Source organism: Hyla sarda, chromosome 11 (assembly GCF_029499605.1).
Source record: "Hyla sarda isolate aHylSar1 chromosome 11, aHylSar1.hap1, whole genome shotgun sequence".
Classification (NCBI taxonomy): Eukaryota; Metazoa; Chordata; class Amphibia; order Anura; family Hylidae; genus Hyla; species Hyla sarda.
Genome location: NC_079199.1, coordinates 62109371 through 62136353, shown reverse-complemented (window position 1 = coordinate 62136353; position 26983 = coordinate 62109371). Strand labels below are relative to the sequence as shown.

The 26983-nt window shown below is 44.2% G+C and overlaps 1 protein-coding gene across 9 annotated transcripts in view; it reads right to left on the bottom strand.

The window, feature by feature from the left end:
- Nucleotides 1-26983, bottom strand: part of RYR3 (ryanodine receptor 3) — a 991818-nt gene that overhangs the window by 90814 nt on the left and 874021 nt on the right. For all 9 annotated transcript variants that reach the window (XM_056545312.1, XM_056545313.1, XM_056545314.1 and 6 more), the window contains one exon: nt 19235-20553. In XM_056545312.1, the coding sequence (XP_056401287.1) occupies nt 19235-20553 (1319 nt within the window). The remainder of the gene's footprint in view (nt 1-19234; nt 20554-26983) is intronic.

The following is a 26983-nucleotide window of genomic DNA, read 5'->3' as shown; positions in this document are numbered from 1 at the left end:
GAATTGCTAGAAAGTGAGAATGTGAACTCTGCTAAGCTCAAGAGTGAGCAGCAGAAACATTTAAAGTGGTACTTCGGCCCTGAGACATCTTATCCCCTATCCAAATCCCCCCCACAATCTTGTATTTGCCACCCACCTGTTTGAGCTGCACGCCGCGGTGCAAGCTCACGAACAGCGACCACGGGGCGACCACGGGGCCGGAGTCCACCAGTGGATAGTCAGGGCATGCTGGATTGTTTAGTTAGTGACTAGACTGTCTAGAAACAGAAGTGCAAAACAGATCAGCTCATCAACTCTTCATTAACTGCACGCATCAGAATAATAGGTCCCGGAGCATGGATACAGGGAGCTGCTTCTCCCCGATGGCAATGGAGACAAAGGAAGAAAAAATCCAGCTCCCGGTGAAGAAAAATTTACATAAAGCTTAACGTTTAATAGTGCACATTAGAATGAAAAAAAGGTGTCACCAAAGTGGCAAGTGACATGTCACTCTAAAATGAGGAGTGGCGCGCCGACACGTTTTGAGCAGTCGCTCTTAGTCATGGCACTGACACTATGTCTCATGGGGGTTTAAATAACCACTGGAACAATGCCAGCGCCCACCGCGAGTCAAACTCTCCGCCCCCATTAAAACGGGATATGACGTAGTGGACCAGGAACCGGCCAGGTGAAGGACGAACAGGTGAGAAGTAATTACACCTTGCAAGAGTAAATTAACCCATTCCTAGGTCAAATATGACCCAAACGTGCAAACACTGCTAACGCTATGTACATTACCAAACAAATATATATGACAAGAAGTCTCTTCACCGCCGTCATGCCCCCTCCATTCATGTCTATGGGAGGGGCTGTGACAGCCTAGTTTTCACATTGCCAGGTATATGTGTGGCCTTAAAGCGTACCTGTCAGATCACCCAAAAAAAACAAAACTGTTATATGTTGCTCAGTATCTCAACCTGATCATGTACATATTTTTATGTGTCTATGACCTATATTTCTCTAAGAATTAGCTTTATTTCTGAATTACCTTTATCTTGTCGACTAGAAGCAGAGGGGCGGGTCACTTTCTTCTCCTCAGGTGATTACCACTCCCCCTCTCTCACTCTCCTCAGTCACTGGTCTCAGGAGTGAACATCTGTAACTCTTTCCTTTCTGGTTTTATGCTATACACACACACACTGTGTGCATACAGCTTTTGCAAAACTACAGCTTACAACATGCCCACACATCCTTTGATTTGTAGTTTTGCAACAGCTGGAGGCATATGATTGGTAAAACTCAGATTTACAGCAGTGTTTCTGCAGGCTGTGTTCCTCCTACTGTTGTAGTTTTGCAACAGCTGGAGGCATATGATTGTAGTCTCCCTGTATTAGATACACACACACACACACACACACACACACAATGCACATTACCTAGACAACACAGATTTACACACACACACACACACACACATATATACCCACCCACTTACCCAGGGACACTTACTTTTTAAACAAAAAATCCTCCAATCAGTCCCCATCTTCAGTCACCAGCTTCTGTCATCATCTGCTCACAGGCAGCAGTGTACTCCCGCCCCAGCCACCTTCTCCTCACACAAGGAAACTGAAGTAAACAGACAGTGAGGGAGCCGATCACAGCAGCTTTAGATCTGCAGAGCTGTCAATCATGAAGTGGGTCCATGACGTAGGTGATGACGAGAGCCAGGCTGGTATGTATCCCAGGAGGGAGGGATGCAGTTTTTTGACTGGCTTTTACAGTATGAAATACTGAATTATTTTTTTTATGAAAGCAATTGCAAAACCTATTGGTTTTGCATGCTTTCCCACATGTCAGAAGTTTTTATATCTGACAGTGCCCATTCAAGATGGAGACACGCACCTGTCGTGTCGTGATCCTGTGACAACCAACTTGCAAGCCTTTCTCTCGGAGTTCCGCAGCGTCTTCGTAGAAACAGCACGGGGCTCCTTGGCCGAAACCACACTTCTGAACCTTCGTCAAGAGGATTCTTCAGTTGGCGATTATGCGGTCCAGTTCCGCACTTTAGCCACAGAGCTGGACTGTAATTATTCGGCCCTATGTGCCATTTTTAAAAAGGGCCTTTCCAGCAGGGTCAAGGATGCATTGGCCGCTCGGGACCCTCCGTCCTCCCTGAGCGAGCTTATTCAGTTGGCCACCGCATCGATGTGCACTTTGCCGAGAGGCAGGAAGAACTCCGTCAAGAGCGTGAACCAGCCTGGACGCCTCGTCTTTTCCGACTGGCTCCGATCTTCCAACGGCTTCCTCACCCTCCTATGTCGCCAGCGGTAAAGAAACCTATGCAGGTGGATCGAGCCCACTTGACCCAGCAGGAGAGGTCTTGCCGATGCGATGAAAATTTGTGCCTACATTGTGCCACGCCGTAGCATTTACGCAGTAATTGCCCTCTACAGCCTCAATGTCCGGGAAACTCATGCACCTAGTGCACATGGGAGAGAGATCTCTAGGTGTGAATACTTCCTTTCCTCGGTTGACCATGCCAGTTCAACTTTCCACCTCTACTGGGGTCCCTTTCCAAACTGCTGCCTACGTGGACTCGGGTTCTGCTGGGAATTTTATTAATGTCTCCCTGGTTCATAAGTACAATCTCCCGGTCACACGTCTTGCCAAGCCTTTATACATTTCTTCTGTCAACGGGGAATGCCTGAACTACGCAGTGCAATTTCTCATTGAACCACTAATGTTGCAAGTGTGAGTCTTACACAGGGAGAAGATGAAGTTCTATGTGCTTCCCCACTGTTCTTCAACGGTTCTTCTCGGTCTTCCCTGGCTGCAATGTCACTCCCTGGTTCTTGACTGGGATTCTGGGGAAGTCTCCTCCTGGAGACAAAACTGTCTAAGTCGCTGTCTGGTGACTCCACGACTGTAGCGTTCCATGCCTCCTCCTTCTTTGCCAGGTCTGCCTCTTCCTTACCAGGACTTGCAGATGTATTCTGCGAAAAACAGGCTGAGAGTCTTCCTCCACATCACCCCTATGATTGTCCGATCGACCTTCAGCCTGGTATTACGCCTCCGTGAGAAAGAGTTTATCCTTTGTCGGCTCCTGAAACTAAAGCCATGGCTGAGTATATCAAGGAGAATCTCCAGAAGGGTTTCATCCAGAACTCTTCCTCCCCTGCTGGTGCTGGATTTTTCTTTGTAGAGAAGAAGGATGGGTCTCTTTACCCATGTATTGATTACCAGGGGACAATAAAATCATGATCCAGAACTGATACCCTCTTCCGATGATTTCTGAACTTTTTTGACCACCTGCAGGGTGCCAAGGTTTTCTCCAAACTGGATCTGCGAGGAGCCTATAATTTGATCAGAATTCAAGACGTAGACGAGTGAAAGATGGCTTTTAATACCCGTGATGGACATTTCGAGTACTTAGTGATGCCATTTGGTCTCTGCAACGCCCCAGCTGTCTTCCAGGAATTCATCAATAACATCTTCCGGGACCTCCTTTATACTTGTGTTGTGGTGTATTTGGAAGACATCCTGATCTTCTCACCTGACTTGGAGATCCATCGCACTCATGTGCGCCTGGTGCTGAGACGTCTACAGAGCAATGGTCTCTACACCAAACTTGAGAAATGCCTCTTTGAGAAGTCAAGTCTGCGGTTTCTTGGTTATATTGTTTCCAACCAAGGCCTCCAGATGGACCCAGACAAGCTCTCCTATGTTGTAAATTGGCCACGGTCCTCTGGCTAGCGGGCTATTCAGCGCTTCTTAGGATTCGCCAATTACTATCGACAGTTTATACTGCACTTCTCTACGTTAATTGCACCAATTGTAGCGCTCACCAAGAAAAGTGTTTTTTGCCTCCGCACCTATTCTGATGGGACACGACCCAGAAAAAACATTCTTTCTCGAGGTGGATGCCTCCTCTGTAGAAGCCAATACAGTGCTGACCCAGAAAACGTCCAGGGCTAAAACAGTGACTTGTAGTTTCTTTTCTAAGACATTTTCACCAGCCGAGAGGAACTACACAATAGGAGATCAGGAACTCTTGGCCATTAAGCTTGCCCTGGAAGGGTCCTCTCATCCAGTCAGTAGTTATTCGGATCATAAAAATCTCCTGTATTTATACACCGCTCAGCGACTGAATCCCCAATAGGCCAGATGGTCTCTTTTCTTTTCCAGACTCAATTTCCTTATTCATTTTCGGCCAGCGGATAAGTACGTTGAAGCTGGACTCCTCACCACGGCATATTGCGACACCAGACCCCTTGATTGAGGTCGCACCACTCAGTCTTCAGCAAGTTCCCCCCAGGGAACTCCTATGTGCTTCTCTGCCTAAGACTTAAGGTATTAAACTGGGGAAATTCTTCTTTGCTGGCCAGGCGTTCTGGAGTATGTAAGTCTTTTTTGCTCATCTTCCGTCATTACTGGTGGCCAAACCTGGAATGTGATGTTACTGATTTTGTCCGTTCCTGCTCTACCTGTGCCCGTGACAAGATTCCTAGTCTTAAGCCTGCGGGTCTATTACAACCTTTGCCCATCCCAGAGACTTGGACACATATTGCTATGGACTTCACGGATCTGCCATCCTCCTCTAACAATGCAGTCATTTGGGTGGTCACGGATCGATTCTCCAAAATGGCTCATTTTGTACCACTGCCTGGACTTCCCACCGCTCCACAGCTGGCGGATCAATTCTTCTGACATATTTTTCGCCTTCATGGATTACCGAGACACATTGGCCCTCATTTACTATTGCAAACCCAACATATTTTGTCAGGTTGTGCGCCAGAAATTATGTCTGCGCCAGAATTTGAGCCAGAATTGAAAAAACCCAGACTAACTCTCCATTTTGCTAAGGAAAAAGGGGCGTGGCCATCAGGAAAATGGGGCGCGGTCACCTAAAAGGGGTGTGTTCCCGACATTTTCCCAAAAACCCAACATATTTACTAAGGTTTCCACAGAAAATGTAGTGTATTTGAGCTGAGGGAAAGCTTACTGATCAGAGCATGTGTAAAAATAAGCTAAATGTAGGGAAACCTTAGTAAATACGGTGGAAAATAAATTGTAGGGAATTAAATCCCACAAGGAAACCTACACTCCACTCTTAGTAAATAAGGGCCATTGTCTCTGATCCAGGGGTTCAATTCGTCTCCAAATTTTGGCGTGCTCTCTGCTCTCGCCTCAAGGTCAAGTTAAACTTCACCAGGTAGAGAGGGTGAACCAACTTCTAGGGGATTACCTCCGCCATTTTGTTTCCGAACGGCAGGACGATTGGGCCAATCTGTTACCTTGGGCGGATTTTCTATAATCATTGGGATTCCGAAGCTACTAGAACATCTCCATTCTTCATTGTCTACGGTCGCCACACTCAACCACCTCTTCCTCTTCCGTCTGCTTCTGGGGTACCTGCTGTTGATGATCAGGTTCGAGACTTTATGACTATTTGGCAAGAAACCTGACGCTCTCTAGTTCTCGCCTCCTCCCGCATGAAGTCTCAGGCTGACAAGAAGAGAAGACCACCTCCGATTTTCTCTCCTGGGGACAGAGACTGGCTATCTGCCAAATATGTACGTCTGAAGATCCCCAGTTACAAACTCTGTTTCCAGGTCCTTTTAAGATCTTGCACTTTATTAACCCGGTGTCGTACAAGCTCCACCTGCCACCATCTCTCCGTATCCCGAACTCCTTCCACGTCTCCCTCCTTAACCCCTTAAGGGCGCAGGACGTAAATGTATGTCCTGGTGTGGTGGTACTTAACGCACCAGGACGTACATTTACGTCCTGTGCATAACCGCGGGCATCGGAGCGATGCCCGTGTCATGCGCGGCTGATCCCGGCTGCTGATCGCAGCCAGGGACCCGCTGGCAATGGCCGACGCCGGCGTCCGGCATTAACCCCTCAGATGCCGGGATCAATACAGATCCCGGCATCTGCGGCAGTACGCGATTTCAATGAATGATCGGATCGCCCGCAGCGCTGCTGCGGGGATCCGATCATTCAGAACGCCGCACGGAGGTCCCCTCACCTGCCTCTGTCCGGCTCCCGGCATCTTCTGCTCTGGTCTGAGATCGAGCAGACCAGAGCAGAAGATGACTGATAACACTGATCTGTTCTATGTCCTATTTAAAAAAAATGTAAAAGTAAAAAAAAAGTGAAAAATCCCCTCCCCCAATAAAAAGTAAAACGTCCGTTTTTTCCTATTTTACCCCCAAAAAGCGTAAAAAATAAATTTAATAGACATGTTTGGTATCGCCGCATGCATAAATGTCCGATCTATTAAAATAAAATGTTAATGATCCCGTATGGTGAACGGCGTGAACGTAAAAAGAAGTCCAAAATTGCTAGTTTTGAAATACATTTTATTTAAAAAAAATTATAAAAAATGTATTAAAAGTTTTTTATATGCAAATGTGGTATCAAAAAAAAAATACAGATCATGGCGCGAAAAATGAGCCCTCATACCGCCGCTTATACGGAAAAATAAAAAAGTTATAGGTCATCAAAATAAAGGGATTATAAACGTACTAATTTGGTTAAAAAGTTTGTGATTTTTTTTAAGCACAACAATAATATAATAGTATGTAATAATGGGTATCATTTTAATCGTATTGACCCTCAGAATAAAGAACACATGTCATTTTTACCGTAAATTGTACGGCGTGAAAACGAAACCTTCCAAAATTGGCAAAATTGCCTTTTTCTTTTTAATTTCCCCACAAAAATAGTGTTTTTTCTGTTGCGCCATACATTTTATGATATAATGAGTGATGTCATTACAAAGGACAACTTGTCATGCAAAAAATAAGCCCTCATACTAGTCTGGCGATATATAAAAGAGTTATGATTTTTAGAAGGCGAGGAGGAAAAAACGAAAACGTAAAAATTAAATTGTCTGAGTCCTTAAGGCCAAAATGGTCTGAGTCCTTAAGGGGTTAAGCCGCTAGCCCTCATCCATTTCTCCCAGGGGTATGTCTCTCCTACTCCTGTATCCGTTTCTGCTGACATTTTTGAGGTAAAAGATATTCTTGCCACCAAAATTGTCAGGGGGAAACGATTCTTCCTGGTTGATTGGAAAGGCTTCGGGCCTGAGGAAAGGTCCTGGGAACCAGAAGAGAACATTTTAGATCAAGATCTGGTGCTGAGATTCTTACAGCCTAAAAAAGGGGGGGGGGGGACCTAAGGGGAGGGGGGTACTGTTACGAGTTGCACCGCGGCCGGCCATTGGGGCCACGGGCGCACTCACTACCTGTCTCCCTTTTCTGTTGAAGAGACGGTCAGCGCCACAGCCTGCATGTATGGCTGCAATCGCACTCGAACTGCCCCCAGTTATTTACCCTGCTGTGCTCCTTGCTCCACTGCTCCCTCTGACAGCCGGCATGTGCATACTCGCTTCCTAGAGCGTGCACACCGTCTTTCTGTAGTAATTCAAAGGGCCAGAGCACTGGTAATTGGTTTTGCCGGGCGCTGACCCTATAAAGAGTTTGCACTTCCTCCTGATCCCTGCCGGATCTTTGTGCCCAGTAACCATCGAAAAAGCTTTCCTACTGTGTTCTTTCTTCCGTGTACCAATACCAATAACTACTCTGTTACAGGCAAATGCTAGATACATTTAAGCAATGGGAACTCTAGGGTCTCTGGGGGAGATTCATCAAAACTTGTGCAGAGGAAAAGTCGACCAGTTTTTCATAGCAACCAATCAGATAGTTTTTTTCATTTTTGAAAAGGCCTCTGAAAAATAAAATAAGCAATCTGATTGGTTGCTATGGGCAACTGTAGATATATATAGGTATTACAAGATACTGCAACATTTTTTGATTTGCATCTGTATCACTTTACTAATAGGGCTACTCAAATTTACTAATATATATCATTGGTTAGCACTGCTGTACCTTGTAGCACTGGGGTCCTGGGTTCGAATCCCACCAAGGACAACATCTGCAAAGAGCTTGAATGTTCTCCCTGTGTTTGTGTGGGCTTCTTCCGGGTACTCTGGTTCCGCCCCCCCCCCCCCCCAGACTCCATAACATATAAAAAACAGGCGAATTTAAATTGTTATACCCAATCTGAGTGTACAGCACTGCAAAATCTGTGTGTGCTATATAAAGAATTATTGTTATTATAATATGCTGTTTATGCATGAGTCTCTATATGTACACATGCTAGTGGTCAACTGCTAGCTTGGTAGTAAAGGTGTCAGGATCTGTATATATATATATATATATATATATATATACATATATATATATATATATGACTTGAGAATGGTGTTGTGAGAACACCAAAACATTGCACTTGCACCTTATGTGTCACGATTCGGCTTACAGGTAGTGGATCCTCTGTGTCAGCGAGGGATTGGCGTGGACCGAGCTGGTGGACCGGTTCTAAGAGGCTACTGGTGTTCACCAGAGCCCGCCGCAAAGCGGGATGGTCTTGCTGCGGCAGTAGCAACCAGGTCGTATCTACTAGCAACGGCTCAACCTCGCTGACTGCTGAGAAGGCGTGGGACAGAAGGACTAGGCAGAGGCAAGGTCAGACGTAGCAGAAGGTCGGGGCAGGCGGCAAGGTTCGTAGTCAAGATGGATAGCAGGAGTTCAGGTAACACAGGCTTTGGACAACACTAAACGCTTTCACTGGCACAAGGCAACAAGATCCGGCAAGGGAGTGCAGGGGAAGTGATGTGATATAGCCAGGGAGCAGGTGGAAGCCAATTAAGCTAATTGGGCCAGGCACCAATCATTGGTGCACTGGCCCTTTAAGTCTCAGAGAGCTGGCACGCGCGCACCCTAGAGAGCGGAGCCGCGCGCGCCAGCACATGACAGCAGGGGACCGGGACGGGTAAGTGACTTGGGATGCGATTCGCGAGCGGGCGCGTCCCGCTGTGCGAATCGCAACCCCGACGGCCATGTCAGTGCAGCGCTCCCGGTCAGCGGGACCGACCGGGGCGCTGCAGGGAGAGAGACGCCGTGAGCGCTCCGGGGAGGAGCAGGGACCCGGAGCGCTCGACGTAACAGTACCCCCCCCCTTAGGTCTCCCCCTTTTTTTGTCCGACAACTGCTTTACCTGGGACGAGGACACCGGGAAAGAATGGAGGGTTTCCTCAACGGCAGGCAGTACAGCAGGAGTGGGAATGGGGAGGGAGGGCAGAGGGTGAAGCTTGGCACGGGGCAGGGTGACACCAGGACGGGGGCCATGAGGAGGCACTGAGGCTTGCCTGACGGGACTGGGAGGGGGAGAGAGGCATTTCTTGTGGCAAGCAGAGTCCCAGTTCTTGATCTCCCCGGTGGTCCAGTCAAGGGTGGGAGAATGAAGCTGGAGCCATGGCAGACCGAGGAGGACCTCGGAGGTGCAGTTGGGAAGGACGAAAAATTCAATCCTTTCGTGGTGGGGTCCAATGCACATTAAGAGGGGTTTTGTGCGGTAACGCACGGTGCAATCCAATCTAACTCCGTTGACCGCGGAAATGTAGAGCGGCTTGACGAGACGGGTCACCGGGATGCAGAACTTATTCACCAAAGACTCCAAAATGAAATTCCCAGAGGCACCAGAGTCCAAGCAGGCCACGGCTGAGAGGGAGGAATTGGCTGAAGGAGAAATCCGCACGGGCACCGTGAGACATGGAGAAGCAGACTTTGAACCCAGAGACGCCACACCCACGTGAGCTGGGTGCGTGCGTGCGTTTCCCAGACGTGGAGGACGAATAGGGCAATCCACCAAGAAATGCTCGGTACTGGCACAGTACAGACAAAGATTTTCTTCCCTACGGTGATTCCTCTCTTCCTGGGTCAGGCGAGACCGATCCACTTGCATGGCCTCCTCGGCGGAAGGCCCAGGCGTAGATTGCAAAGGATGCTGTGGGAGAGGTGCCCAGAGATCTAAGTCTTTTTCCTGGCGGAGCTCCTGATGTCTCTCAGAAAAACGCATGTCAATGCGGGTGGCCAAATGGATAAGTTCTTGCAGGTTGGCAGGAATCTCTCGTGCGGCCAGCACATCCTTGATGCTACTGGATAGGCCTTTTTTAAAGGTCGCGCAGAGAGCCTCGTTATTCCATGATAATTCGGAAGCAAGAGTACGAAATTGGATGGCGTACTCGCCCACTGAAGAATTACCCTGGACCAGGTTCAGCAGGGCAGTCTCGGCAGAAGAAGCTCGGGCTGGTTCCTCGAAGACACTACGGACTTCAGCGAAGAAGGACTGGACTGTGGCTGTGGCAGGATCATTGCGGTCCCAGAGCGGTGTGGCCCAAGACAAGGCCTTTCTTGAAAGAAGGCTCACTACGAATGCCACCTTAGACCGTTCTGTAGGAAACAAGTCCGACAACATCTCCATATGCAGGGAACATTGAGACAGAAATCCACGGCAGAGTCTAGAGTCCCCATCAAATTTGTCCGGCAGGGACAAGCGGAGGCTAGGAGCGGCCACTCGCTGCGGAGGAGGTGCAGGAGCTGGCGGAGGAGATGGTTGCTGCTGTAGCAGAGGCAGAAGTTGCTGTAACGTGGCGGTCAACTGCGACAGCTGCTGTCCTTGTTGGGCAATTTGCTGCGATTGCTGAGCGACCACCGTGGTAAGGTCAGCGAGACTTGGCAGCGGCACCTCAGCGGGATCCATGGCCGGATCTACTGTCACGATTCGGCTAGCTGGATGTGGATCCTCTGTGTCAGCGAGGGATTGGCGTGGACCGTGCTGGTGGACCGGTTCTAAGAGGCTACTGGTGTTCACCAGAGCCCGCCGCAAAGCGGGATGGTCTTGCTGCGGCAGTAGCAACCAGGTCGTATCCACTAGCAACGGCTCAACCTCGCTGACTGCTGAGAAGGCGTGGGACAGAAGGACTAGGCAGAGGCAAGGTCAGACGTAGCAGAAGGTCGGGGCAGGCGGCAAGGTTCGTAGTCAAGATGGATAGCAGGAGTTCAGGTAACACAGGCTTTGGACAACACTAAACGCTTTCACTGGCACAAGGCAACAAGATCCGGCAAGGGAGTGCAGGGGAAGTGATGTGATATAGCCAGGGAGCAGGTGGAAGCCAATTAAGCTAATTGGGCCAGGCACCAATCATTGGTGCACTGGCCCTTTAAGTCTCAGAGAGCTGGCGCGCGCGCACCCTAGAGAGCGGAGCCGCGCGCGCCAGCACATGACAGCAGGGGACCGGGACGGGTAAGTGACTTGGGATGCGATTCGCGAGCGGGCGCGTCCCGCTGTGCGAATCGCAACCCCGACGGCCATGTCAGTGCAGCGCTCCCGGTCAGCGGGACCGACCGGGGCGCTGCAGGGAGAGAGACGCCGTGAGCGCTCCGGGGAGGAGCAGGGACCCGGAGCGCTCGGCGTAACATTATGTTCATGGAATAAACCACGTTTATTTGTATACTCCTGTGTGCTGCGGTCGCCTACATTTTTCTGGATATGCTGTTGGACCCTGTGACCGGGGCCCCATGGACCTGTCTGTACCTATTCTTTTACTTAGATGTGCTGCCTTCTGCTTTGGATTGATGTATATCACTGTATATACGTACACATTATCGGCCAGGGGGTGTACAGGGGGTAGGGAAAGAGGCAGCTGTGTTCTCTATGTAATGTAATGTATCTTGATGTAATGTACAGTTCATCTCTGGGTTATTAGTTAAGTATTTTTATATATATTAAAGTATCTGCGAGGGTTGTACATTACTTCAGTGTTTTAAGAAGGACTGAGATGTGTTGATATCACATATGATACAGAGTAAGTAGATTGTATGGGAAACAGACTGGGAGCAGACTAAAAGGATGACATATGTAAGAGAAACTTTCCCTATTTCAAAAGGTTTTTTCAAACTATGGTCTTTTCCATCAGATGCTGTATTACTGGGATACAGTCATTGGTTTTTGAAGGAAGTATGGTGCTGGGTGGAGGCTAAAAAGGCAGCACACTGAGTGCTTATGTTTCTCTACAGCAGAATTGTCTCACTTTTGAACTCCTTTACAATCTTGCCCATTGGGAAAACTGACAACTTTAAATATAAGATTTTATTTGGTTTTCAAAACATAGATGGGTGTGTTGGGGTAAGGCTAAGTTTCTACTTGTTTTTTTTTTTTTTTGGGGGGGGGGGGGGAAACGTCAAGAAAACACCAATTCTGCCACATCAATGAGAAATCGCAAAATTCTTATTCCACTTGGCGTTTTTCACTTTGGCATTTTTTTAAAATCCTTTTGGCATTTTTTCTCTCTTTTTTGGTGTTTTCAGCTCCTTGGCAGTTTTCCAAAAACGCAGCATGTTGAGCCATTGGCGATTTTGTAGTCAAAATCGTGGCGGTTTTCACCCATAGAAGTCTATGGGAATGAAAAAACGCCAAGAACGGTGATATGTGGGTTTTAACTTTGGCATTTTTTCAGGTGGTTTTTATTCTTTTTTGGACTTTAGAGATCCAAAAAAGTGATGGAGATACCTTTTTTAATAAAATTTCGTAGGGTACCATTAAAAATAAATAAATAAAAAAGATACAGTAGTGAAGGAATTGTATCTAACAAAATTTATCTTTTTTGTTACAACATTTTTATTCATTTTTAAACAGGGATCAATTTATGTGGGCGGGCAGGGACCTAAAAATGTAGCCGGCAATAAAAAAATGTAGTGTGTGTGGGTTTTTCACTTTTTTTTCTTATTTTTTTATTTTTTTTTAAGGTTGTGCTACTACTACTCCCAGCATGGGACATACTGTTCCATGATGGGAGTAGTAGTACCTGTACTAATTGACAGATCACCCATTGCAATCCTCCTATAAAATTTATAGATGCGGCCAGCCGCTCTTCTATGGTCCCCTGCACTGACGTATATATACACCTATTCATATTTCCCACAGAGAGCTGTGATTGGCTAGATTTTTCCAGCCAATCACAGCTCTCTGTGGGAAATATAAATATGTGTATATATACGGCAGTGCAGGGGACCATAAAAGAGCAGCCGCCTACATCTATACATTATACAGGAGGATCACAGCGGGTGTCATGAGTGACATCCGCTGTGATCTTTCCTTAACTGCAAGTACTACTACTCCCAACATGGAGCACACTCTGCTCAATACTCGGAGATGTAGTACCTGCATTAATAGACAGATCTCAGTGGGTGTCAGAAGTTACACTCGCTGCGATCTGTCTATTAATGCAGATACTACAGCTCCCAGCATGGAGCAGAGTGTGCTCCATGTTGGGAGTAGTAGTACCTGCAGGTAAGAACAGATCACAGCTGGTATCACTACTGACATCTGATGTGATCGTCCTGTCTATCGCAGAGATGCAGAGAGGCTTTCTACTGCACTCACATCTCTGCACTATACTCCGGCCGGCCACTCACTCATTCATATTTCCCTCTGAGCGGTGATTGGCTGCAATCATCCAGCCAATCACCACTCTGGGCGGAAAATATGAATGAGTGATGTTATTCACATCACTGGCCAGAGTACAGAGCAGAGATACTGTATAGAGCCGCATCTCTGCTATATTATGGACGATTGCATCGGGTGTCAGACTGACACCCCGGGCGATATGTCCATTAGTACAGGTACTACTACTCCCATCATGGAACAGTCTGTTCCATGCTGCGAGTAGTAGTACTACCTAAAAAATATAAAAAATAGAGAAAAAAGTGAAACACACACACTTTATTACAAATTTATTAAAATTTTGTTATAAAAAATGTATATTTTGTTAAATACATTTTTTTTCCATCACTACTGCACAAATTTTGGGTACCAAAAAAAAAAAACGACAAAGGTGTCAAAAATGCAATTTCCACACAAATGAAAAAACACCAGAAAAAACGCCAGACGCAGGAAATTGCACTGGCGTTTTTTCTGGCGTTTTTTTCAACCCAAAAAACTAAGTAGAAACTTAGCCTAATGTGTCTCCCTGGAGAGTCTATTAAATTAGTGCAGGTTGTCTTATAAGCTATGTAATACTCCTTGGGGAACAAAAACAAAACAAAAAAAAAAAACTAAAACAAAAAAACATATGCATAGTAACTCTCCTGAGAACTGACACAAAACCAAACAAGAACAATTCTGCCCAGGCACAATACTAGAATTTTGCAGTATATCCTGTATAACACAAATATTCCTATGAAAATTGTAGGAAAGAAGAAAAATAAACATGAACAAGACCTTGTAAAGCTATGCATGGAAATTAAAGGAAAATACTTTATTTCGCGTTTCAGAGTATTAGCACTTCTTCAGATCTGAATTGTTTATTGGTTATATTTTAACCTTTTAATATTTTAGCACCATCCGCTGAGGAACATTTTAGTTGCTGTCTCAGTGTCAATTTAACTGGAGGTGGTTTACCCTACTTTTTTTTGGTTGTTTTTAACCCCTTAATGATGCTGCCGGTTTTAGTTTTTTTTGTTTTTTTCCTCCTTGCCTTTTAATAGCCTTTATATCTCAATTGCCAAATATTGTTATGGAGACTGCATCTTCCACACGCATGAGACTTTCCTTCTTTATTTGGTCTATGCTGATTGTTTGGTCTTGTAGATTATTAGCCTTCACGGGCAGGGCCTCATCTACCTCTGTATCAGTCTGACATTTACTGTATCACATTCTCTCCTTGCGTTTGTGTTATGTATTATAATCCAGGAACCAAGGACACTATAAAAATAAATAATTATAATAATGTTGAATTTGTATTAAGATTATATATTTTGAACGATAAACATAAACATTTGCATTTTGATATCTCCAAAGCCGGCAGGATATTGTCATGTATAAAAAGAGGCATGGACTCAAGGGACAGGGACATAATACTCCCCCTTTATAAAGCATTGGTACGGCCTCACCTGGAATATGCTGTTCAGTTTTGGTCGCCTGTTCATAAAAGGGACACTGTGGAGCTGGAAAGGGTGTAGAGACGCGCAACTAAACTAATATGGGGCATGGAACATCTTAGCTATGAGGAGCGATTAAAGGAGTTACAATTGTTTAGTCTTGAGAAGAGACGTTTAAGGGGGGATATGATAAACGTATATAAGTATATAAATGGCCCATACAAAAAATATGGAGAAAAACTGTTCCAGGTTAACCCCCCCCCCCCAAAGGACGAGGGGGCACTCTCTCCGTCTGGAGAAGAAAAGGTTTAGTCTAAAGGGGCGACACGCCTTCTTTACCGTGAGGACTGTGAATTTATGGAACGGTCTACCTCAGGAACTGGTCACAGCAGGAACAATTAACAGCTTTAAAACAGGGTTAGATACATTCCTGGAACAAAATAACATTAATGCTTATCCAGAATTATAAAACTACATCCCTTCCCCTTATCCCCTTACACCCTTCACTTCAATTCCCTGGTTGGACTTGATGGACGTATGTCTTTTTTCAACCATACTAACTATGTAACTATATAAGACTTTACTTTCTAAAGAAGGGGTAGTAATACCTTGAACCCTTTTACAAAAAGAAGTAATTCTAACTGTTGTCATTCATAACTTTGGAAGCAGCCCTACCAGGTCTTGTCTGAATACCAAAAAGACTGCTGCGCAATACTGTATGCGCACTGTGTGCAGAAGTGATGTACACAATTAAATCTAATTAAATAAGCACTATAATCCAGATGGAAAATCCTGCACTCACCATGTCCATCGCGGTGTCTGTTGAGGATCAAAGGAAGGTGGAAGGAGTAGACGGGGCTCAGAGGCATGAAGTGCTAATTAGCACGAAACCACCGGTGTTTGCCTCTGAGCCCCATCTACTCCTTACACCTTCCTCTTTCTTTGAACCTCAACAGACACAGCGATGGACATGGTGAGTGCGGGATATTCCATCTAGATTTAAGTTGTTGTTTAACCTGTAAAGGACGGCGGGCGTATCCATATGCCCCCGTTTTAAAGTCTGTAGAGACTGAGTGCGTATGGATACACCCGTGGGAATCCCGGCACATCGCCAAGGTGGATCCTGAGACCCCCCCCCCATGTCGGCGATCTGAGAAAATCGCATACCAATTCAGACATGCGATTTTCTCCTATTCTGGGCTGATTGGGTCTCTGGTGACCTGATCACCCGGAAAATAGGGATGATCGGAGCTGTCAGTGACAGCCCCGATCATGCTGAGGGATAGGAGCGAGGTCGCAGTGCTGCAATCTCCTCCTATCCCCTGCCATTAGTCAGAACTGAGTTGCCATGGAAACCCCCCATTCTGCCCACCCCTGGATGTCGGGCAGAATGGGGGGAGGAGATGGCGGCCTGTACCTGTGCAGAAGATGCCGTGGGGACCGCAGATCATCGCTGGAGACTGCGGAGATCAGCGGCGCAGGTAGGGAAGCGACGGTGGGGGTAAAAAGGAAGGGGGCAGTAAGCGATCTTTACTGTTGCCCTTCCTAGTGGTTGCCAAACTGCAACTCCCAGCATGCCCAGACAGCCAAAGGCTGTCTGGGCATGCTGTGAGTTGTAGTTTTGCAACATCTGGAGGGTCACAGTTTGGAGACCACTATTACAGTGGTGCCCAAACGGTGGCCCTCCAGATGTTGCCAAACTACAACTCTCAGCATGCCTAGACTGCCCAGCCATGCTGGGAGTTGTAGTTCTGTAACATCTGTCCCTTCAGATTTTGCAATTTTCATGAACATTTTGAAAATTGCTGCTATACTTTGAAGCCCTTTATTTTTTTCTAAAAGTAAAAATATGTCTATTTTATGATGCCAACATAAAGTAGACATATTGTATATGTGAATTAATATAAAATGTATTTGGAATATCAATTTTCATTACAAGCAGAGAGCTTCTTAAGTTAGAAAAATGCAACATTTTCTAAATTTTCATGAAATTTTGGGATTTTTCACCAAGAAAGGATGCAAGTAACGACAAAAAATTTACCACCAAAATAAAGTAGAATTTGTCACGAAAAAACAATCTCAGAATCAGAATAATCAGTAAAAGCATCTTAGAGTTATTAATGCTTAAAGTGACGGTGGTCAGAGTTACGAAAAAGGGCTCAGTCCTTAAGGCTCAGTTCTTAAGGGGTTAAGCTGTTCACTCATCTGTCCGTGCACCTCCTCCACCATCCATGTTCTCAGTTGGAATTACTTCTACCAGGATTTTCCACTTTTTGTTGCCCATGTGAACAGTGCCTCCCCTTACTCTCTTTTTACTTGCAAATTAAATAACCACTGAAGTTACCAATCGCTTTTATCTTCCACCATCTTTTAAACAAATACATCCATGTATGCAACATGTATCCAATGACCATTTTAAAACTGACACTACAAGTGCTGCAGCAGTGCAGCATTAGGTCCCATAATTACATAAAATCTGCCCTGTCTAAGCATTAATTCCATCTTTATCTAACACAAAATGAGCGTCGTAGTTCCACATCAGATAAGTATTCAGTGATATTATAATTAAACTGTGTGACCTTGGCCCAATTCCTTAATGCTTGTTAAAGCCTGTAAATTGCTTCTTTGATAATGTTTCCCCAAAGCTGAAACATTAATTAATAAACAGAAAGCAGGGTCTTTTCAATTCCCCGGCCTTTTGTGACATATGTCCTTTCTGATCCAACAATGGATAAAGTTTTCCATCTTGCCCTGCACGATTCAGCATGATATTTAGTAACTTGATTTTTTTGAAAACTTGCTTTTTGCTGTTGAACGTTACATCAGGAATGTGGATAATAAAATGAAAATAGACATTAACTGTTGCCCTCAGGCAACACAACAGAGCATCTGCCAACTAACATGCATAACTAACTAGCAAGGCTTGCTTCATTAATTTGTGTAGACAATGAGGGAGGAGAAATGACTACCAAACTTCAATACAAAACTTCAAGCCCAAAACTTCAATACAACATCTAAGGCTAGGTTCACACTACGGAATTTCCTCCTGCAATTCCGCTTTGAAATTGTAAGCAGAAATTCCACTTAATAAAATGTATAGTATAGTGAATGGGTTTCCGTTCACAAATTCACACTTTGGAATTTGTGAAGCGGAATTTGTGAATGGAAAATCTGCTTGAAAATTTCTGCCTGAAGAATGGCATTGCTCATTCTTCAGGCGGAAATACTCGCGGAACACATTGCAGTGTATTGGAGATTGCAGTGCCTGCGCGGTCCTAGCGCCGACTGCAGACCGCACACGGAATCTCCGGGTGGAAATTGTCTCCCCAAGATTCCGTAGTGTGAACCTAGCCTAAGATGCTTCAGAAAAGACACAAAGCTGTTGTGTTGCAGAAATGTTGCAGATAGTTATATTCTTCCTTTTGATATTTTACCAGGGGAAAAAGAACATGAGCAAGCAGTAGATGATTTCATGAGAGCAATAAAGGGTTTACTGACATATCTACTCATGATAAAATCTTTACAAGTGCTGTAAAAGTTACAGCGAAGTTTGCAGAAAGTGGTAAGAGGTCACTGCATAGTGACAGAAATGTGGAGTAGATTTATTTTTATATTCTACAATGCTCTATACCATCTCGGGGGTGTCCAGGGACCTACTATGATAGGACAACTATCTGATGTCAATGGAACACATGTATTAGGACTGGTGTTTCATACAGGAGTCTAAAGAGTACTTGAGCAAATTGTGCCAAAAGTAGTAAAAGGCAAGTATGGATTTGCATCATTTTCTGACTTTAGTATTATAAGTGTGTCTATAAGGTTTTTAGTTGTGTACCCTTCAATATGTCATGTCCATTTTTGGTAAGCACTAGAGTTGAGCGAACTTACAGTAAATAGGCTCGTAGCGAACCTCGCAGCTCGGCTGTTGATTACTTTAGTCTGTGTAAATTAGTTCAGCTTTCCAAGGGCTCTGGTTGGAAAAGTCTGGGATGACAGTATTAGGTCTCCTAGGTCTGTATCCACCTTTTACAGGCAACTGGAGCCCTTGGAAAGCTGAACTAATTTATGTAGACTAAAGTAATCAACAGCTGAGCTGCAAGGTTTGCTACGAGCCAATTTACTGTAAGTTTGCTCAACTCTAGTGAGCACAGTGCAAAAACTGAAATTTTTGTGCAGTTTTTGCAAACATGCAAACCTAATACATTCCCCCAAATGTGCAACAGTAGCTAGACCTATGGTCCTCCACATATGAGAAGACTTTATTAGCTGCATGTACCACAGTAGGGAATAAGTTACTGTGTTATTGTAGTTTTTTTTTCTTTTTACCTCTTTTATGTCTTTTAAACATCTATGTTAAAAAAACAAACTAATGTGATATATACATGGAAATAAGACAGATGTAGATGAAAAGCACACAGACAGCAAACAATACAAGACTGGAAGAAGAAAAAAAGAAATCTACTCACAAGAGCTTTTCTCTTCTTGTTTACAGCACTTTCCAAACTAGTTGCATTTTCTGAGCTCACATTTTCTGAGTAATCCCCAAGGCCAATTTCTAAACCATGTTTGGAACCTTCTTTTTTGGTGTGCATGCCATAAATATCAGGCATATCCATATCTCCCTTGTCTCCTTTACCAAGATGTGCAAGCTCTGCAGGTGAGGTGTGCTCGAGTGAATCAGCTTTTTCAGCTTCCAAGACATCATCGTGGATTCCAAACTGTGTGGGATCAGGCATGTCTCCTAATATTTTGGTTACTTTAATGTTTTTGGCCCCTTCAACTAAGCCACCTCCAAACACTGTGCTCCAAAGAATCTGAAATATTCCCCATACTATTGTAAACACAAACTGGAACAAACCAACAAACAGCGTCCAAAAGAAAGAAAAGAAGACTTTGACTAATTCTTTGAGAGTCATCTTTTTCACTTTTCGAAACTGTTTACTAATGTTTTTTAAGGTTAACATTTTGAAGAAATTGGACATATTTTTCCTAAGAGCTGTGCAAGCTACAATAAAAGCAGATGATGATTCTAGAGACTGCTCCTCTTCGTCCTCTTCACCAACTTCAATCATATGGTGAGGTTCCTCCTCTTCCTCATCTTCAGGTCTGTCAACTGCATCTGATTCAGAGATCTGAGATGCCAACTGCATCTCAAAAATTGTATCTTCACAGAAGTTAACAAATAGTTCCATCTTTTCTTGTTCTCCACCTTCATTGACCACATCAAATATAAATTGTCTTTTAGACTCCTTGACTTGTGGTTTCTCCCACTGTGTTCTACTTGATTCACTGATCTCAAAATACACTCTTTCTATTCTTTTTGCTCCACCCATGATCTCAATGCGCCCTAAGTATGGAGAAAAGTAGTTAAGAACACTGTTTGCTGGGTCTAACAAACACTGGAGCCGAGAGTCATTTGGCATGTGCTCTGAGAGATTGGTTAACAAAACAGCCACATTGAAACCAATGTCTTTAGCTGGTTCATGGAAGCGGTCTACAAACTCTACATAGTTAAACATGTCATTCTCATCCGCTTCCGCGCAGGAGAGAAGGAATTCAATTTCTGACTGTGCATATTGTTTTTGTCCCTCCATGGCTTTTTGGAATTCTTTTTTGGAAATGATACCCTTTCCTTCTGGGTCATATTCCTTAAATGCATCAGAACTGGTTAGGTCTTTCAACTTCAGGAACATATCAAAGAATTTTAGAATCATTTCAACATTACTAGATGACTCCACAAGAGTGTCAACCATCTGTTTTCCAATAGTCCCATTTACAACATTGCCTGCAAAAAAAAAAGAAAAAAAAAGTAAATAAAAAAATAATAATTGTTAATAAAACCCAAACTCTTAACTCTACATATATATATATATATATATATATATATATATATATATTCTCCCCCGCACAACTGAACCGCTACATCATGCTTCATTAAAGAAGTGGATTTTAAGTGCATCATAACCCGGTGAGTGCTGCGTCTTTCTTACCTTCTATATGGGAGAATCGTTGTTTGCTTCTATCAACGCCATTGCACCCGGGACACACTTGTGCGGTTTGTTTGGACATTTACCCTATGCTAGACAGCAGTCTGTCCATGCTAACAATTCCCACAAGCGGTGCCGGTAGTATTCTCTTTTAGAGCTTGTTACATATATATATATATATATATATATATATATATATATATATATATATATCAGATTCCATTTTGTTACAGTAAAAGTGTTATAAGTCTTGGATAATATGTTTTTCTCAGTGGTGTTTTCAAATAATAACTGTTTAAGGGGTTTCTGCTGCTGGGAAGCCGGCAGTAAGTGTCAAAATCCGTTTCTATTGTAATCATGGCTATGTTCGAGTCCTCCAGAGTAAGACAGTCTACATAGCTGCTCCCCACCATGGCTAATAGAGTAGCCTCCAAAACCAGAGATGAGGGGGAAAATGACATACTGAACAGTCAATTTACTTCAATCACCTAAAGGCTAATGACATTTATTCATGTATTTACCTGAGGTTATGTGGAGCATTTTCTCTCCAATTAATTTTAGGCTAGGTTTCCACACAGGGTTTTAGAGAACTGCCACTGCAGTTTTTGAGCCCAAGCCAGAAGTAGATCCATAAGGATAAAGAAGTAGGTAAGCAAGTTCTTCCTTTATATTTCCCATTTGTTTTAAATACACTTCTGTCTTTGGCTGAAAGGCTGCAGTGGGAGTTTTCCAAAAAATGAAAAAAACCTGTGTGAAAACCTAGCCTTATACTGCAGGGTGAATACATAGTTGCAACATTTAAAATCAGATGGCAACAATAGTAATTTTAAACGACAGAGTCTTTCATATGTATGAGATATCTTAAATGTCTTCCAATCACTTTGTTTTATTTTTCTGATCTATTCCTTTTTTTCTTACTTTCAGAGGGAAGAAGAAATTAAAATGCAAATCATATGCAAATATAGTTAGTATAATGCTAATAAGGAAGGATTTTATTCATCATCCACAGAGAAGACAGCTGGCCTTAAATCCATAATTTGGTGTTTAGCATCTTATATATTATTGGATATGTGGGGATTGAGTTATTACAAGCGATTCTAAGCAATATGAGCCTTATGAAGAATACATAACAGGCCCATGGTGGAAGATTCCAGTGTGTACAATTTAGTAACCCTTGTCTGAATTTTTCACCATGTCTTATCTTTCTAGACAAGCACACAGTAGTGCTCATACAGGGTTTTAGTTAAAGGAGAAACCTGAAATAGACACACGTACTAGTTATAGCTATAAACCTGCCTTCACATGTTTGAGTATATATACAACCTAAGTCAGCAAAAATGTTTGTGCCTTATCACTCACCATCATATTTTTCAATGAAGAATGTAGCTACAGATGTGTATATTTTAACTTTTATCTAAACGTGAAATGTGTACAGTAAAATTACCAGCATTTCATGATTTACCCCTCAATACAATAGGTAGGAAGCATTCTATGTATATCATAAGCAGTCTTGTTTAAATTACCAAAATATTACTGAGATCTCCCTCTACTACACCAACATTGGCCCTTTTACCTAACAAAACAAAGCAATAACGAGTAGTGGCTACCTATAAGCCAAAAATGCATTGGCTATTTTGAACTCTATCCTGTGGATGAAGTTTTTAATATGACTTATCACATGAATCATGAAAAATATCAAAATAAACAATCACGACGTATAGATTTTATGACACTGGACCATTTTTTCTTCGTTTGTGTCGAGTGCATAGCGGTGACCTCTGCAGGTCCAGACGCATGTGCCAACCGTGAGTTGGATTCACCATTTGAAAAAGTTATTTATATACTCTTCAAGCTAATGGCCTATTCTTGGATATAGTGGGGGTCCAAAATTTACCATCAGTCGAGGGTGTATCCAGGCACAGCTCCTTATGAATACAGGCAGCTATGACATGTTCAGCACCATTTACTCGAATGTAGCTGAGCTGCATTGAATTGGGCAACAACACTGACTGATTCAGTGAGATACCTGTGGTAGTGCTTAGGTAAAAAAAAAAAAAAATAGGTGCAAGGAAGTCCATATAATGCAATAGGAAAGACTTCACATGATGAAAAAAGTTCTTTACTGTCAATATTTATGGATACTGCTAAATTTATTGGCTACATGTACACCTGATAATGGTCTGTTATAATGCCTTGCTTACAACTTGTTTAGCAAATCAAGATAGATCCATTTTAATATACAATATATTTCTGTTACGTTATGCCACAGACGCTGGCCGTGAGTGCATGGGACTCGTATCTTGGGACGCGCCCGCATGCAAGCCCAAGTCCGTCACTCTCCGGGTGTTTCTCCTGCGTCCACCTCTGCCTTTCTGCTCCAGCGCACGTGTCTCCGTCCCCTAGGGCGCGTGAGTGCAATAGCTTTAAAATGTAAAGGTCCAGTACGCTCATAAGTATAATTCACCTGTGGCTCATTTATAAATTCCTCCACCCTCCTCACTCCCCTGCCGGATCTTTTTTGCCTTGTGCCTTAGAGAAAGCATTCCTCAGTATTGCCTTGCTGTGTATCTGATCCCTTGCTTTGTGAATTTGACCTTGCTCCTCTGTCGCCTGCCTACTGAACTCCTGCTATGTCTTGACTATGCTACTGTACCGCCTGCCCTGACCTTCTGCTATCCAGACTACCAGCTGCCTTATCCCTCCTGTGCCTCGCATCTCCTCAGCCACCTGTGTGGTCAAGCCGTGCCACCTCTGTGGTCAAGATAGATCCATTTTATGTACAATATGTTTCTGTTACGTTATGCCACACACGCTGGCCGTGAGCGCATGGGACTCATATTGTGAATTTGACCTTGCTCCTCTGTCGCCTGCCTACTGAACTCCTGCTACGTCTTGACTACGCTACTGTGCCGCCTGCCCTGACCACCTGCTATCCAACAAAATAAAAGAAAAGAAAAAAAAACTCCAAGGTGGCGCTGTTCCAACAAAAACATGAACTTCTGGTATTTCGCTTAAAAAAACATATTTATTAGTAAAATCGGTTTAGCAAGCCCATAGCAAAGCAAGACGCGTTTCGGGTCCCTGCGTACCCTTTCTCAATTGCAGAAAGGGTACGCAGGGACCCTCTTTTATTTTGTTGCATCACTGGACCCAAAGCCACGGTACCCAGTCAAGCTCCTATGGCCTGCAGTTCCATTGATACCCCAATAGCTGGGGTGATATGCTAAATATCAAGAGGTTCAGCAGGTGTGAGTCCATATACTAGACCCTCCGCCTTGACTGAAGCTCGCAGGATTACACGAGGCGCTGCCCTCTATTTTTTTTTCTCTCTATCCACACCTGCTATCCAGACTACCAGCTGCCTTATCCCTCCTGTGCCTCACATCTCCTCAGCCACCTGTGTGGTCAAGCCGTGCCAGGGGTAGCGACCTGGTTGCCGCCTGCCGGAGCAAGTCTGTCCCGCTTTGCGGCGGGCTCTGGTGAAAACCAGCGGCACCGTAGACTCAACTCCCTGGTGCGTTCCGAGTCATCTGCCACACAGGTCCAGCGGATCCATATCCACCAGAGTTCCTGTCTTCTGAAACGTGAGTGTTACAGTAAGATCTGGCCATGGATCCCGCTGAGGTACACCTGTCTGAAGTTGCGGATCTTCCCTCCGTTCTGGTATGTCGGTGGCAGCAGTGGGCCCGACAGGCGTAGCAATTTTCTCAACTTTCAGCCATGATGCAACAGCTTTTGGCCTTGCAACAGCAGCAGGTACCACAATCTGGCCCACTCCATCCTCCAGCTCCTTCAGTGTCTTCTGGCTCCCAGCTATGGCTGCCTTTAGCTTTCAAGTATGATGGGAATTCCAAGTCATGCTGAGGCTTTTTTACACAGTGCTCCATGCACTTGGAGCTCATGTCTGAACTGTTTCCGACAGAACGTACGAAGGTGGCCTTTGTCATTGTCTACTGTCCGGAAAAGCCCTGGCTTGGGCTACACCCCTTTGGGACCATGGTGATCCAGTATCCTCCAATTTTTCGGCCTTCTTAGCAGAATTTTGCTGTGTCTTTGAGGAACCTGCACGTGCCTCTTCAGCTGAGACAGCATTGCTGAACCTCTGTCAAGGGAATTCTACTGTTGGTGACTACACGGTTCAATTCCGCATTCTAGCCTCTGAAGTTGCCTGGAATGATGAGGCCTTGTGTGCCACATTCAAAAAAGGACTGTCAAGCAGGATTAAAGATGCCCTTGCAGCATGTGATCCTCCATCTTCTTTGACAGAACGTATCCACTTGGCCACACGCATTGATGTGCATTTTACTGAGAGACAACAGGAACTGCGCTTAGAGCGGGAACCTGCCCGCCAGACACCCATGTTTCAATGTCCACCTCTTCAGTTTCCTGCGCCTCTTGCTGAAGAGGCTATACAAGGAGATCGTTCTTGTCTTACGCAACAGGAGAGATCACGACAATGCAATAAGAATTTATGCTAGCCCGGAGCACTTTCTCAAGGACTGTACAGTTCGCCCGCACCTAGGGTAGGTGGAAGAGGCGTCCCTGGGTGTGAAAACTTCCTATCCACGCTAAACTATTCCTGTACAAGTCTTCACTTCAGCCAAGTTTTCCTTCAGCGCTACAGCATTTTTTGGATTCTGGATCAGCAGGCGACTTTATTGATGCGGCTTTAGTCCACAAGTATCATCTTCCCCTTACTCGGCTTGCCAAGCCCTTGTTCATCTCCTCTGTTAATGGACAAAATCTGGACTGTAAGGTTCACTTCCGTACTGAATCTCTCGCCATGCAAGTGGGAGTATCGCATAAAGAAAAGATTGAATTCTGTGTTCTGCCACACTATACTTCTGAGAATCTTCTTGGCCTTCCTTGGCTGCAACACCATTCCCCGCAACTGGATTGGAAAACCAGAGAAATAATTAGCTGGGGACAATCCTGTCAAAATTTTTGCCTCCAACCAGTTCTGCGTAAAGATGTTTCTTGTCTTCCTCCTTAACATGGCCTGCCGCCACTTTAACATGATTTCTCTGATGTTTTCTGCAAGAAACAGATTGAGTCTCTGCCTCTACATCGTCCTTACGACTGCTCTATTGATCTTCTGCCTGGTACCACTCCTCCTTGTGGAAGGATAAACCCTCTATCAGTTCCTGAGACAAAAGCCATGGCTGAGTATATCCAGGAGAATCTCCAAAAGGGATTTATCCATAAGTCCTCTTCTCCTGCTGGAGCAGGTTTCTTCTTTTTAGGGAAGAAGGATGGCTCACTCCGTTCATGTATTGACTACAGGGGACTTAACAAAATCACGGTCAAGAACTGTTAGCCTCTACCTCTTACCTCAGAACTTTTTGACCGTCTATGTGGTGCCAAGGTCTTCTCCAAGTTGGACTTATGCGGTGCGTATAACCTTATTTGTACCTGCAAGGGAGATGAATGGAAAACGGCCTTCAATACTCGTGACGGACATTTTGAGTATCTTGTAATGCCTTTTGGTCTCCAATGCTCCAGCTGTTTTTCAAGAGTTCGTCAATGATATCTTCCGTGATCTTCTCTACACCTGTGTGGTCATATACCTAGTAGACGTGTGCAATTCGGTTTGGCACGAATGTCTAATTTACAGAATTTTACCGTTTTAGGGCATTCGGACCGATCCGAATGCACGAAAACATATTTTGACCATTCCCGAATAGCCACGATAATACGAATAGCAAAATAACGAATGCATTCGTTATTTCCCGAATGCATGTGGTAAATATCGAATGCATTTGTTATCCGTAAATGAACGTAAAGAATTCATTCTAATAACAAAAATAATAAAAAGGACACAGATACGGTTTGATTTTTCAGATACATTCGGTATTCGGGTACATTCGGTAAATCTTTTTTGGACTTTAGCGATCCTAAAAAATTATGGAGATACCTTTTTGATTAAAATTTTGTAGGGTACCATAAACAAATAATAATAAAAAAGATACAGTAGTGATGGAAAAAATTGTATCTAACGAAATGTATCTTTTTTTTATTATGAAATGTTTATTCATTTTTAAACAGGGATCAATTTATGTGAGCAGGTAAAGCACTAAAAATGTAATGTGTGCCTGTTTTTCACTTTTTTTATTTTTTAGGTAGTACTACTACTCCCAGCAATGAACACATTCTCCCATGATGGGAGTAGTAGTTACCTGTACTAATTGACAGATTGCCGGGGTCCCTTGCGATCCTCTTGTATAATGT